The 12,644-nt window shown below is 38.5% G+C and overlaps 2 protein-coding genes and 1 non-coding gene across 5 annotated transcripts; 2 read left to right on the top strand and 1 right to left on the bottom strand.

Moving 5' to 3' along the window:
* The first annotated feature begins 2,815 nt into the window (after nucleotides 1-2,815).
* Nucleotides 2,816-8,534, top strand: si:dkey-222f8.3 (Poly(U)-specific endoribonuclease-C-like). Of its 3 annotated transcripts, XM_048155197.1 has the most exons (8): nucleotides 2,854-2,956; nucleotides 4,618-4,654; nucleotides 4,750-4,852; nucleotides 4,947-5,058; nucleotides 5,229-5,350; nucleotides 6,992-7,104; nucleotides 7,343-7,496; nucleotides 7,602-8,534. In XM_048155197.1, exons 3-8 carry the CDS (start codon nucleotides 4,817-4,819, stop codon nucleotides 7,860-7,862), a joined length of 798 nt encoding a protein of 265 aa, XP_048011154.1. In that variant the 5' UTR covers nucleotides 2,854-2,956; nucleotides 4,618-4,654; nucleotides 4,750-4,816; the 3' UTR covers nucleotides 7,863-8,534. The 3 variants fall into 3 exon arrangements, with proteins under 3 accessions (XP_048011152.1, XP_048011153.1, XP_048011154.1); XM_048155195.1 differs by lacking the exon at nucleotides 4,618-4,654 and having other exon boundaries at nucleotides 2,816-2,956; XM_048155196.1 differs by lacking the exon at nucleotides 4,618-4,654 and having other exon boundaries at nucleotides 2,833-2,956; nucleotides 4,753-4,852.
* A 293-nt stretch (nucleotides 8,535-8,827) lies between these two features.
* On the bottom strand, nucleotides 8,828-10,571 carry tnnt2c (troponin T2c, cardiac). Its single transcript, XM_048155199.1, has one exon. The coding sequence runs from the start codon at nucleotides 10,006-10,008 to the stop codon at nucleotides 9,187-9,189; it is 822 nt and encodes a 273-aa protein (XP_048011156.1). The 5' UTR covers nucleotides 10,009-10,571; the 3' UTR covers nucleotides 8,828-9,186.
* Nucleotides 10,572-12,303: 1,732 nt separating this feature from the next.
* Nucleotides 12,304-12,391, top strand: trnay-gua. The gene is given in 2 exon segments: nucleotides 12,304-12,340; nucleotides 12,356-12,391. It is a non-coding gene; the product is annotated as a tRNA-Tyr (tRNA).
* Nucleotides 12,392-12,644: the final 253 nt, after the last annotated feature.

Genomic DNA, 12,644 nt, shown 5'->3' with positions numbered 1-12,644 from the left:
TATTATGATTCGTGGTCCAGGCTGCACCAGTTTGTTTTTATTGCCATTTTCGGAGCTTGTGGCGACTACAGAGACCGCATTTTTTTACAGTGTGTTCAGGGGACAGGCAGCTAGCGGATAGTGAGGAGATGTTTGCTGTATGTGACAAAAAATGTTTTGGCCTAAAAACGCGTGACATCGCTTAGGTCCTCTAAGCGATGTCACGCGTTTTTAGGCCAAAACATTTTAACTTTAACTTTAACTTATAGAACTAACAATGTGCAGTTTTATTTTAAGTTTGCAAGGTTTCAGATTAACATTTGAGGGCAGCATTATCATTCACAATGTCTAAATAATATTCATTTTATTCCTTCATAATTATTCAAGAATTCAAAAGCAAAATGATTGAAAATAAGGGAGTGGAAATGGCAGCCACCTACTGGTTACAATAGTAATTTAATGTCTTTTTTATTTTTAAATAAGTGTGAGTTTACCTACATGTTGAAACTTTTAGTTTTATAAATGGGGGTAAACTATGAAGAATGAACAAATAATGTTCATCACATTAAAAATAACATTTAAATATGATAATGTTAGAGTTTTGAAGTGCTGGAAAAAGATGTGTAAAGCATTTTACTATTCCTGCCAAAATTCCATGGTTACAGTGTTACTACATTAAATCCATGGCAAATTTTGTCAATTTGTGGACTGAAAGCCCTCTATAATTTGTTCATTCAATGTTTCTCCTGGTTTATCTATGTTAATAATGGAGAACTCTGCGCCAAATTTGAATGCTTCTCATTAGATCTTGCAGTGATGTTATTCCATGGCGAATTAAAATGCTTTCTTTACTGGATCTCCCAGGCTGTGTAGTAACGGTGTCGCATGATCATGGTTGGCTCGTGAGTCTTGAGTCGCTCGTGCCTTGCATTGACATTGGTCCAAACTGATAAACGATCCGTAAAGCACAAATGAGTAGTGCAGTTTCGTTCCGCTTTCATTATGTTTGCCATTCGATGCTGGGCAACGTTATGGTGGTCGCGCCAGCGCGAGTGCTAACAAATTTTGATCGCACCAGCAGGAAAAATAGTCACAAAATACGAGCATTTAGTCGCAGTCTGGAGCCGTGGAATTATATTGTCGTTTTACTGGCAATATATACCACTTGTGATTTTCTAAAGATATTTTCAGAAGTGCAGTCTACCAATAACATTAGAGCGATAACACTAGGACTGCCCAAGAGTGACTTACTTGACCCAGACATGTAGCGATAAACTCTTTCGGTGTGAACATATTTATAAATAAAAATCTGAAACAGAAGCAGCCTTTATATCGCAACACAACACGCCTATCTAAAATATATAAGTTAACTGCTCAGCAGTTAATATCTAATTAAATTGGTAAATAAACTGTTTACATTTGCAATAACAACTTACCATGGTTTCTGCTGTAATTCCTCAGTGCTACAATCCCCTCACTAACTTCCAGTCAGAGACTGCTGGCCTGAAACTACTGTGAAGCCTGCGATTCTGCAGTGTGATGCTGTTCTGGGCAGAAAAAAAAAAAGTTATTTACAAACTTATTCATCTACGTTGTCATTTAAATGAAGCCATTATAGAATACTGTATAAAAGTAATTTTTGCAACATATCAGTATTTTAGGAAAGTTTTACATTTACTCGACAAGATATGGTCGAAATTTTGACCCACATGTGCTCAGCCATGTCATATCTAGGCCAGATGTGATGGCTATCTTCCACATTTGGCCCAAAAGTTCTTGCTATTTGGTGAAAAACATATTTATTACCCTTATATATCCTTATATATCCTTCATATATTATTTTATGTTCATTTTGAATTATTGTTGTTGTTTGTCCTGTATATATTTGTTATAAGGTAGCACTTGACCTACAGAATTCTAATGGCATTTTAACGGGTGAAAGAAGTTCATGCTGTGGATGTATAGGATCAGGATTTGAATGTGGTAATGTTTGGAATCCGTACAAGATAATAGATAAGTTTAACAACCAAATTCTCCATTTGGACAGTTGTGGCCCCAGGGCCAGCATAGACCACCTCAAATCCTACACTGAAGTGTAAAGTACAGCCCAAAATGCCATTATTAACAATCAGGAAAAAAAAAACAACTTTTGATCAAAGTCATGTGATCATTGTTTTCATAATCGATCATCGCAATCACTTACATTTGTGTCATTTGTGTACCCATCCCTAATTTGGATCAGTTTCTAGCCAAGATTGGGTAGTTCCAGAAAGCTTTATCCCTTTTTATTTTTTATTTTTTTCTTTAATCTTTATAAATCATATTATGTAAAATGAATATTTCTCCTTTAAGGACCACAGCAGAGTGGGAATTGGACTCAGGACTCTGAATCTCTTACCATAGCCTATGTGAGTGCAAACCACTGCACCATCTTTCATATTGACCTGTACTATTTGCAGAAATTAGTCCCTTTTAGATTCTCAAGACTATGTGCCAATAACATCATCATTATTATTATTATTACTACAGCTTTTTTATGAAAAGGAACAGGACTTTTGGGAAGCATTACCAGCACATTATAATATGGTGCACTTTTTATAAATAGTGTATGCACTTCTTGATTGTGCAAATATTACAAAATGGAGAAAAATTAAGGTTGAGATTTTGTTTATATCACTTTTGGATCAGAGATAGACTGTAAAAAAGTTTATAGCCTGACTCTGCTACCTGTTACTTTTTGCTCGGACACTCCCTTCCTGGATCTCTGCCTGTTTCCTCTCTTCCGGGCTGCTATTGGTTAAATAAATTGTCCCACCCTTTAGAGGCGTTACCGTTCGCCGCTCTCATTGGTCAGATTCGTCAATCAATCAAACGCGTAAACACACACCCATCAAAACCAAAAGTCTTTCGTCGCTTGAGTGACTAAACGTGTTTCTTTGAATCATAAAGAGGTTTAACCTGCGAATATGGCCAGAGGGTGAGAAAATTAACAGCAACAGATGTTTAACGGTCTTTCCGTTTTGTGCTTACTTTATATCAGCCGCCACACAAAGTTGTGTTGATGCTTATTGTAGTTTTAATATCATAATGACTATGCATTTACTTAACTAAACTGTAAGTGTGATCGGTTTTGTTTGGGTGAAGAAGCTATGTTTTCAACGTATTTTTCACGCGCAAACAGGCATAAACATCCGGTGCGTATTAAAATACACAGCTAGAAAGTTAATGAAACGGATGCGCACAACAACCAGCTGGATATTCTTTACGAAGCTTCGTGTCTGTAATTTCATAAACATTTGAGATGCCATTTTTTTCGCCATTATTATCGTGTTGAGTGTTGTACAAACGATCTTTGTTTACAGTGGAGGCGATACCACATTTAATGTTTTCCAGATGCGAGGAACTGCTGTTGTAACTCATGACTACGTTCACATTGTTCGGCACCTTTTATTACATTATTTATTAATTCCCTAATATCTTCATGACTTTTTCAATCTGTGTTGTGTGAACTGCAACTGCACTTGACAAGTGGTTGTCACACAATAGGGTCGTGTGTGTTGGGTGTTTTCATGTGTGGTGACTCACATGGATATGAGCTGTGTGTCATCTGAACGTTAGATCCTGTCACCATCTTCCTCTTGTGATTTGTTGTTCGTGCGTAACCATAACACTGCGCTGTACGAACTCGCGTCTCCAAATTGACTGATGTGTGATTAGAATTTCCGGTGTCAAGAGAAACCGGGCTACAATTTTTAGGTAACACCTGTTGACCGAGAACCAACGTAGTCTATAATTTATCAAATACATACCGAAATACATTTCAGAGATTAACATAAACACATAAACACATTCTGAATAAATTTATTTATGTATAACCAACACAAATACAAAGAATACATTTTGTTGTAATCTAAACTTTTTAAAGATTTCTCTTGGATATCTCAAGATTTCTTAAGACTTCTATCTTGGATAACCTTTGGACATTTGTCATTGACTTTTAGACAGAAGAACTAAAATAACCCTCAGAAATAGCCATGGTAGCCACTATTACCATTATTGTTATTATTGCTTAAAGGGTTATTTCACCCAAAAAATGAAAATAATGTAATTTATTACTCATCCTCATGTCGTTCTGCACCTGTAAGACCTTCGTTCATCTTCGGAACACAAATTAAGATATTGTTGATGAAATCCAATGGCTCAGTGAGGCCTCTATAGACAGCAAAAAAAAAAAAAAAAAAGACTTTTCAACAATATCTAGTGGTGGGCCGATTTCAAAACGCTGCTTCGGATCTTTACGAATCGAATCAGTGATTTGGATCTCCTATCAAATGGCTAAACTGCTGAAATCACGTGACTTTGGTACTCCGAATTACTGAGTCTTTTCATAAAGCTTTGAAGCAGTGTTTTGAAATCGGCCCATCATTATAATGTTGAAAAGTCGTTATTTTGTTTTTTTGGCTTACAAAAAGTGTTCTCGTCGCTTTATAATATTAAGGTAGAACCACTCAACTCACATGAACTGTTTTAAATATCTTTTTAGTACCTTGGATCTTAGAGTTACAATGGCATTTCTCTCTATAGAGGCCACACTGAGCCATCAGATTTAATCAAAATATCTTAATTTGTGTTCTGAAGATGAACAAAGGTCTGACAGGTGCAGAACGACATGAGGGTGAGTAATAAATGACATTATTTTCATTTTTGGGTGAACTAACCCTTATCTAGGCAATTTATTTATTTATTTATTTATTTTTTTTATATATACAGCAGTCAAGGCACCAATCAGGAGCTCTCAGACGTGCTGAACGAACTGTGGAAGCTGGATGTGAACCGCATGAAACCTGGAAAAGACTATAAAATCAACCTACAAGTAGGTGTTTGGAGGAGGAGGCAGGTTTATATATTAAAGACATACAGAATGTTAGATGTATACAGTCATTTATAGTGCATTTGTTTTCACATAGGGAAAGGCTGGCTTTGTATCTGAGGGCAGTAACAATGCCAGGGACAGTGCTAGAGCTCCTCTCTTCTCTTATGTCAATGAAAACAAGCTCAAAAGCATTGATACCTATCACCGTAAGAAACCATGGGCCGTTTCTATACTAATTCTAATTGCATGTCTTTGGTCTTTGTATCCTTATACATAAATCTAATAAAAACACTTGATTTCATTAGATTCACAGATCTAATGCAATGCATGGCACAAATGTTGAGGCAGCTGTTTAATCTACTTTGTGTCTTCCCAGACTTCATAAATCTGCTGGACAACTATGAGATGTCTACAGGAGTGGCTGAGCAGGTGACAAAAGAGGAGCTTCAGGAGAACAATCTATTCCTGGATGCCATTCTGAAGACAGAGGTCATGAAGGTACATTATCGCATTGCTCAAAGGTCTTGTTTTGCCTTGCTATTAGTAACATCATGTCTGAACATGTAGAAATTTAGCAACTCAACGAATGTGTAGTATGTCTACTACTAAATGTTATCTGATTGAAAGAGGTAATTCCTGAACAGAGTTGGCAAGTAACTAATGTTAAAACCACAAAACATTTCTCAGTAGTATTTAATATTTTATTATAATTAATTGAATTTCGTTTAAATATCAGGCATAACATTATGACCACTGACCGGTGAAGTGAATAACACTGATTATCTCTTCATCATGGCACCTGTTAGTGAGTGGGATATGTTAGGCAGCAAGTGAACATTTTCTCCTCAAAGTTGATGTGTCAGAAGCAGGAGAAATGGGCAAGCGTAAGGATTTGAGCGAGTTTGACAAGGGCTAAATTGTGATGGCTAGATGAGTCAGAGCATCTCCAAACTGCAGCTCTTGTGGTCTGCAGTGGTCAGTGTCTATCAGAAGTGGTCCAAGGAAGGAACAGCAGTGAACCGGCAACAGGGTCATGGGCGGCCAAGGCTCATCGCTGCACGTGGGGAGCAAAGGCTGACCCGTGTGGTCCGATCCACCAGATGAGCTACTGTAGCTCAAATTGCTCAAGAAGTTAATGCTGGTTCTGATAGAAGGGTGTCAGACTACACAGTGCATCACAGTTTGTTGCATATGGAGCTGCATAGCCGCAGACCAGTCAGGTTGCCCATGCTGACCCCTGTGAACCACAGAAAGTGCCAAAAGTGGGCATGTGAGCATGAGAACTGGACCACGGAGCAATGGAAAAAGGTGGCCTGTCTGATGAATCATGTTTTCTTTTACATGACATGGATGGCCAGGTGTGTGTGCGTTGCTTACCCGGGGAACACATGGCACCAGGATGCATTATGACTTGGGTCCTGCCATCCATGTGGATTTTACTTTACACGTACCACCTACCTAAGCATTGTTGCAGACCATGTTCACCCTTTCATGGAAATGGTATTCCCTGGTGTCTGTGGCCTCTTTCAGCAGGATAATGTGCCCTGCCACAAACCAAAAATGGTTCAGGAATGGTTTGAGGAGCACAGCAACGAGTTTAAGGTGTTGACTTGGCCTCCAGATTCCCCAGATCCCAATCCGATCGAGCATCTGTGGGATGTGCTGAACAAACAAGTCTGATCCATGGAGGCCCCACCTTGCAACTTACAGGACTTAAAGGATCTGCTGCTAACCTCCAGATACCACAGCACACCTTCAGGGGTCTACTGGAGTCCATGCCTTGATGGGTCAGGGCTGTTTAGGCAGCAAAAGGGGGACCAACACAATATTAGAAATAATGTTATGCCTGGTCGGTGTGTATTGGTTTGTTTTGCACTGCCTAGCCAAATATTGATAAAAAAACACGTAAGAGGAACTAAAAATGATTTAAAGTAGTGGATGGAAAGTGGACCGTGAATATGGGCATGTGAGACAAATGTGTAAATGTAGTACAGAGGTGTTGGTTCAAGGAGGAGACACTTACAACAAAGTGCAGAGACGTTGTGCATATACATACAACCATTAATGTGTAAACATTACCTGACAAGTGAAAGAAAACATTATAATCTATCAGTCCAGTTCTGAATTTTGTCTTTGCAGTGTGCCCACAGGTATTTAGTAAGCAAAGGTCGAGCCTCATCGGATCCGGCTAAGTTTAAGAGGCAGCTCTATGACATTTGGTTCAAGCTCTATCGCAGAGACAAAAGTGGAGGGTGAGTTATAAACCTGATTTGAACAGGCAAGCATACATCTGTGTATTTCAGACATATGACTTAAATTGGGTTTTTAGATCAGTAACTGACACACTAATGACATTTGGTATGAAAAAATCCTTTCTCATCATATTGCTTGAGGTTTATGTGCTAATAACTTGTGTAAATTGTATGCCCAGCATTTATACATAAAGAAGATTATATTTATCTGCCCATCTCCCTCTCATCTCTGATGCAGTGAAGATTCCTGTGGATTTGAGCATGTATTTGTAGGCGAAACCAAGCATGGTAAAGAGATCATGGGCCTCCACAACTGGGTCCAGTTTTACCATCAGGAGAAACACAATCATGTGGACTACAAAGGATACAAGGCTAGAAGTAACAAGGACACGGTATTTCATCATTTAATATTGATTTGACAAGGAAACTCTTGTTTAATATAGCTTTGTGTGCATTACTTTCAATGTTTAAATTTGCCCTGTGGTTCAATCTCACAGCCAGATGAGGATGATCACGTCTTAAACCTGCAGTTCAGCTGGAATGGTTTAGTCAAGCCAGTGGGCAGCTGTTTCATAGGCGTCAGCCCAGAGTTTGAGGTGGCTCTGTTTACCATCGTCTTCCTTCTGTCGGATGAGCGTGTGACCAACGTTAAGGTGAAAATAGATGAGTACCTGCTGGAGATTGTGGTGTACAGATTTGGGTACTCCATTGGGACATCATACCCCAAAATGATCAGCAGCAACAACCGGGATCTCTAGGTCTCACTGAGAGGTCATAAAATATCTGGTTGGGAAAAAAAGGCTAACTAGGACAAAGTGGGCATGATAATCCAAATTTCAGCTTGTGAAATAATCTTGAACTGTTTATGTCATAGGTCTTCAACCCTGTTCCTGGGGATGCACTAATATAGTTTGTACCGCTATCAGAATTCTGCATAATGACAGTTATGTTCATAAAATTTGAACTTATCATAATTGCACTCAGGCCCTTAAAGTTGAGTGAGCCTTAATGTACGTTTAGCCTATAAACTACGAGCAGCTATAATCACTGACAATCATAGACCAAATCTTAACTGCTACAAGCTTTTAGACCTCTGCTTTTTTTTCTCTCTCTTTTTAAAATTGAGCAAGAAAGTTACAAATCAGAAATTAGACTCTTATGTATATTTTATGAAGCTCAAGACATCTGTGGAATGTGGAAAATTAATATGGGCATTTATAGATGAATATTAATGTCATTTACACTTTTGTTACTTATCCGTCCTTGGAACTGCATAGTATAAAATTGATTCTGCTCAAAAATCATTTAGCTTTTTTGTTATGTAACCGAAATAGATACTTTGAAGTATGTACCAAAACCTTTACTACTGGTACAGCAATATACATGTGCCTTATGGTTGTTACTGTTCGAATAAAGACATTTTCATGTAACATGTTGATGTTTTTTTTTTCCCCCGCATCTTTTTCTCTCCGTTTTTGACTTCTGTCCACACTAAGGCGCCGTTTTTATCAAGGAAAACAGAGCTTTTTGAAACTCTCTGCAAAGTGGATAAATTTGCGTTGTAGCTAGTGTGTGGATGGTGAACTGAAAACGGAGGTATTTGAAAACAATGATGCATGTTTAGTCACGTGACGCATATTGTACCCATATGCATATATATCCAAATGTCTCCGGATTAATGTAGCCTAGACATTGCCTGATAATGCTAAAGAGATGATACATATTTTCCAAATTGAAATTACTTTAATTTGAGATATTTGTTAACATTTGGGTTAATGAGTAAATGTTCAGAAACAAAATCATACATTCAAATATAAGATTGCATTTCTGTTGTGAGATCTTGTGGAACAAAAAAAAGATTAAACTTTTAAAGGTTTACAGCATCAGATTACATGAAACAAAACATTAAACCCAATAAAACCCATTACATGTATGATACAATGCTAAATAAACATATTAATCAAAAGAAATAAAAATAGAAATGATGTTGTCCTGGAAAGTTCGATATGAGACTTGAAACTGTGATTCCAACAAACCTTTTTGGTTCTGTTCTGTGTCATTGCATGTGTCAGTGTGATTAATTTATTTCCTGGTCTTCCTGATGGTCTTGGTCACCTTAGCTCCCCTTTGATGGTCATTAACGCGGTTACGCAGAACTTTGATGTCGTACTTCTGCCTCTTTAGTTTCTCAGCCAGGTCAAACTTCTCAGCTTGGAGTTGGCTGAGCCACTTCCAAAGGTCAAGGGCTTTCTCTCCCAGCTTTTCCTGGTTGAGGTGATCGATGTTGAGGGGCTTGCGACGTTCCATCAGACATTTGGTCTTCTTTTCACGTTCTGTCAATTTCTTGCCTTTCTTTTGATCCACCTTTTGCAGATAGCCACCGTAGCCCTTGTTTGAAAGGATCTTCTTTTTCCTGGCATCCTCCTCAGCTCGTAATTTGGCGGCCTCCTCCTCACGCCGTGCCCTTTCCTCGGCAATGCGTGCCTGTCTCTCACGCTCACGCTCGGCTCTGATGCGCTGCTGCTCGGCACGATCGGCCCGACGCCGCTCAATGCGGTTCTTCAAAGCTATGAGATCATCCTCCTCCTTCTGCCTGGTGGAGAAGTGCAGCTCGATGAGACTCTGTAATTCATTGAAGTCCTTCTCCACACGCTTCCGGTGGATGTCATCAAAGTCCAGCTTCTCTCCATCAGGCAGCTTTGGTGCCATAATGTTGGGAACATACATCTTGAGCTTGGGTTTGGTGTCTTCTTCTGCCTCCTTTTCTTCATCTCCCTCTTGTTCCTTCTCCTCAGTTTCTTCTTCCTCCTTAGCCTCTTCTTCAACCTCCTCTTCTTCTTCTTCTTCTTCTTCTTCGTTCACATCCTCCTCGAACTCCTCCACATACTGCATGGTGTCGCACATGGTGCTACTTTTGAATGTTTTGGGAAGAGCAGATCACTGTACAGCCGGTGGTAAAGATCCTAAAGGGACTGAGATGTTCTCCATGGATGCCTTGTGGTTTTATAGGGTTCTCCCTCCCCATGTGACGTTTGCTAAATGGCTCTTGGCTAAGCTTTTTGAACAGATGCATGTAGGATCTATTTTCTACCTAGCAGGGCCTTGTCTTGTCCAATACCCAGACCCTGACCTCTAACCTCTGACTCTCCTACCCTAAAACCTTTGTGGTGTGAAGAGGAGCCTATTTCTGACTAAAAACAGATGCACACGTACACTTGTGCATTGGTAGGGATCTTGTTTCACACCATGTTTGATTAGATTAACTGGGCACCAATATTTAGGCATTGATTTAATTGCCTAGCATCAGTGGTTTCGTTCCATCTGTTGCTTTGAATATAAACAATGATTCTGTGTCATTTTTAGGTTAATGGATATCTCATTAATTCAATGTCTATTTGAAAATTACAGGGAATTTTATACCCCACCCCTGAGACAATGTGAACTGCATAATGGTAGACAGAGAGATAACAGACAAAGGCCGACAAGTGTTCAGTGGCGACTGTACAACTATTTGTGTATTAACATTTCAGCTGGCTGTCTCTGCTTGCCATTGGAAACCTGTGGAACCACCGCCAGTCCTTTGGGAAAATAAACACTGAGTCTGTCCCTGATGCCAGTTTTCTATTTGATGTATAATGTTGGAAAAGTCTTATAAATGCTGTTCTATGGAAATTATCACAGAATCCTGTTTAAAAAATGTTTAATGGTTTCCACATAAATTATTTTTAAATTTACTTGAGCACCAAATAAGCATACTGGAATGATTTCAGAAGGACCTTGTGACAATGACTATAATATTATTACAAATAAATACAATAAAATAAAAAACATCAAAAGTTGACTGTGCTAAGAGCATAGCAGAATATTTCAGTTGCCCCTTAAAAGCATTACACATTAGATGCTTTGCATTTGTTTCTGAGCAATTTCTAATGAGCTCTGGAAAGAGTTTGTCATAATGTGTACAGAGAAATAAGGAACCACTTAAGCCACTTGTGGGATGGTATTTGTTTTAGGATTGTGAAGGAATTTATGGCTCTCCACTGGTCCAATTCTCCCATGCCACCTCTTATTAACGTTGATTTTAATGTTACATCATTGTGCACTTATATAAAGCAATTGTGTCACTCTTATGTCATCTTCAGTAGCTAATAGACAGGATGAGTGATAGATGAAGAATGAAGGGTAACTAGCTCCCTTTCTTCCTCCCTTGTTTGAATATAAATAGTCTTTATGAGCTCACTGTACCCTTGTTCTGAGGAGTGATTCTATCAACCTTTTGGGGGCAGTTTACACCATTTTCAAACTACAACGTAAAACTTTTATGCTTTTTGGCCATTCATTTACACGACAACGGCGTTTGAGTGTCTGAAAACGCAAACTTTTCAAAACATGTTTCAAAATACTAGTTAAAAAAAACGATAATGGTTTATTTATAAAGTGACATCGCCAACTACTGGCCTGGCATGCATAATACATTGGTTTTCGCGGATTTCGTGTGAACGGGGATTATTTTGACAATGGTGTCGTCTGCACACGAAAAATGCAAAGAAAAAACTTTTCTGTTTTTAGTACATCGTTGTCGTGTAAAACGTACCGTCTGCCAGCATGTTATTTGTGAGTGACAGGTGGAGGTCTTATTTAAATCAGATTCCTGATTGGACAGACCCAACAAGGGACAGCTGCATCTAGCAGGGGCCCAGTGTTTGCGACGATTGACAACAAGATCCCCAAATAGCAAATTCACAGTTAAAGTAGCAGTATCTACTCTGCGGTACATCAATATTTTTTTAAATATATAGATTGAAATTGTACGCATCAATTCCTCGCTATTCCTGTACATCAGTTATTGCTATTGACATTACACTAAGTTCCAATATGTTTTGTACTTCTCTTTGTGTGTACAATTTGTACTTGGAGAGTAAATTTTGTTTCGTCCTTTGATAATCTAGCTTTGTTTTTGTTTTTTTTGCATTTTCAGAATTGAAATCAGAACGCAATGGCTAAAACTGTACTTACCATACAGCATATGCAACTCGAAAAAGGATATATATTGTAACTTTATCTGTTGATTATATGTTCTTTTAAAGATAGTATCTATTACATCATATGATTGAACAGTATTGAATTAATTAGTACTTTCTAGTCGACATGCCCTGATGTCTAATGTTTACATTCTCTTTTAGTCATCGGTGACGTATCCCTTCGATAGCTCAGTTGGTAGAGCGGAGGACTGTAGCGGTTTATCACTGAAATCCTTAGGTCGCTGGTTCGAATCCGGCTCGAAGGAGATATTTTTTCGATCACATGAAATAGAGAAACAGCGCCACCATGTGGACATATGGAGACGGAGACACACACACCATTTATGAATTGTGACGAAGATTTTACCTCTTCGTCTTCTTTCATTTAATTATTAAGTTTCATTTCATCTGACACTTTCAGGTGATTCTTCTTTATTTCAGAGAAAAGGCATGGCTGTGACGATATTTATTTATGAAGTTATTTATTAAGTGGTGATATGTCCTTTTCGCAAAATAAAT

Source organism: Megalobrama amblycephala, linkage group LG14 (genome assembly GCF_018812025.1).
Source record: "Megalobrama amblycephala isolate DHTTF-2021 linkage group LG14, ASM1881202v1, whole genome shotgun sequence".
Taxonomy (NCBI): domain Eukaryota; kingdom Metazoa; phylum Chordata; class Actinopteri; order Cypriniformes; family Xenocyprididae; genus Megalobrama; species Megalobrama amblycephala.
Note: the sequence above shows the minus strand (reverse complement) of the source record. Positions and strands in the feature narration are given on the sequence as shown.

What these genes read in the sequence shown, in the direction of transcription:
- si:dkey-222f8.3 (XM_048155195.1), top strand. An exon ending in CGCAGAGACAAAAGTGGAGG is followed by an intron (nt 7,105 to 7,342) that starts GTGAGTTATAAA and finishes TCTCTGATGCAG; the next exon opens with TGAAGATTCCTGTGGATTTG. An exon ending in CTAGAAGTAACAAGGACACG is followed by an intron (nt 7,497 to 7,601) that starts GTATTTCATCAT and finishes TCAATCTCACAG; the next exon opens with CCAGATGAGGATGATCACGT.
- tnnt2c (XM_048155199.1), bottom strand. Translation starts at nt 10,008, where the DNA reads ATGTGCGACACCATGCAGTATGTGGAGGAGTTCGAGGAGGATGTGAAC.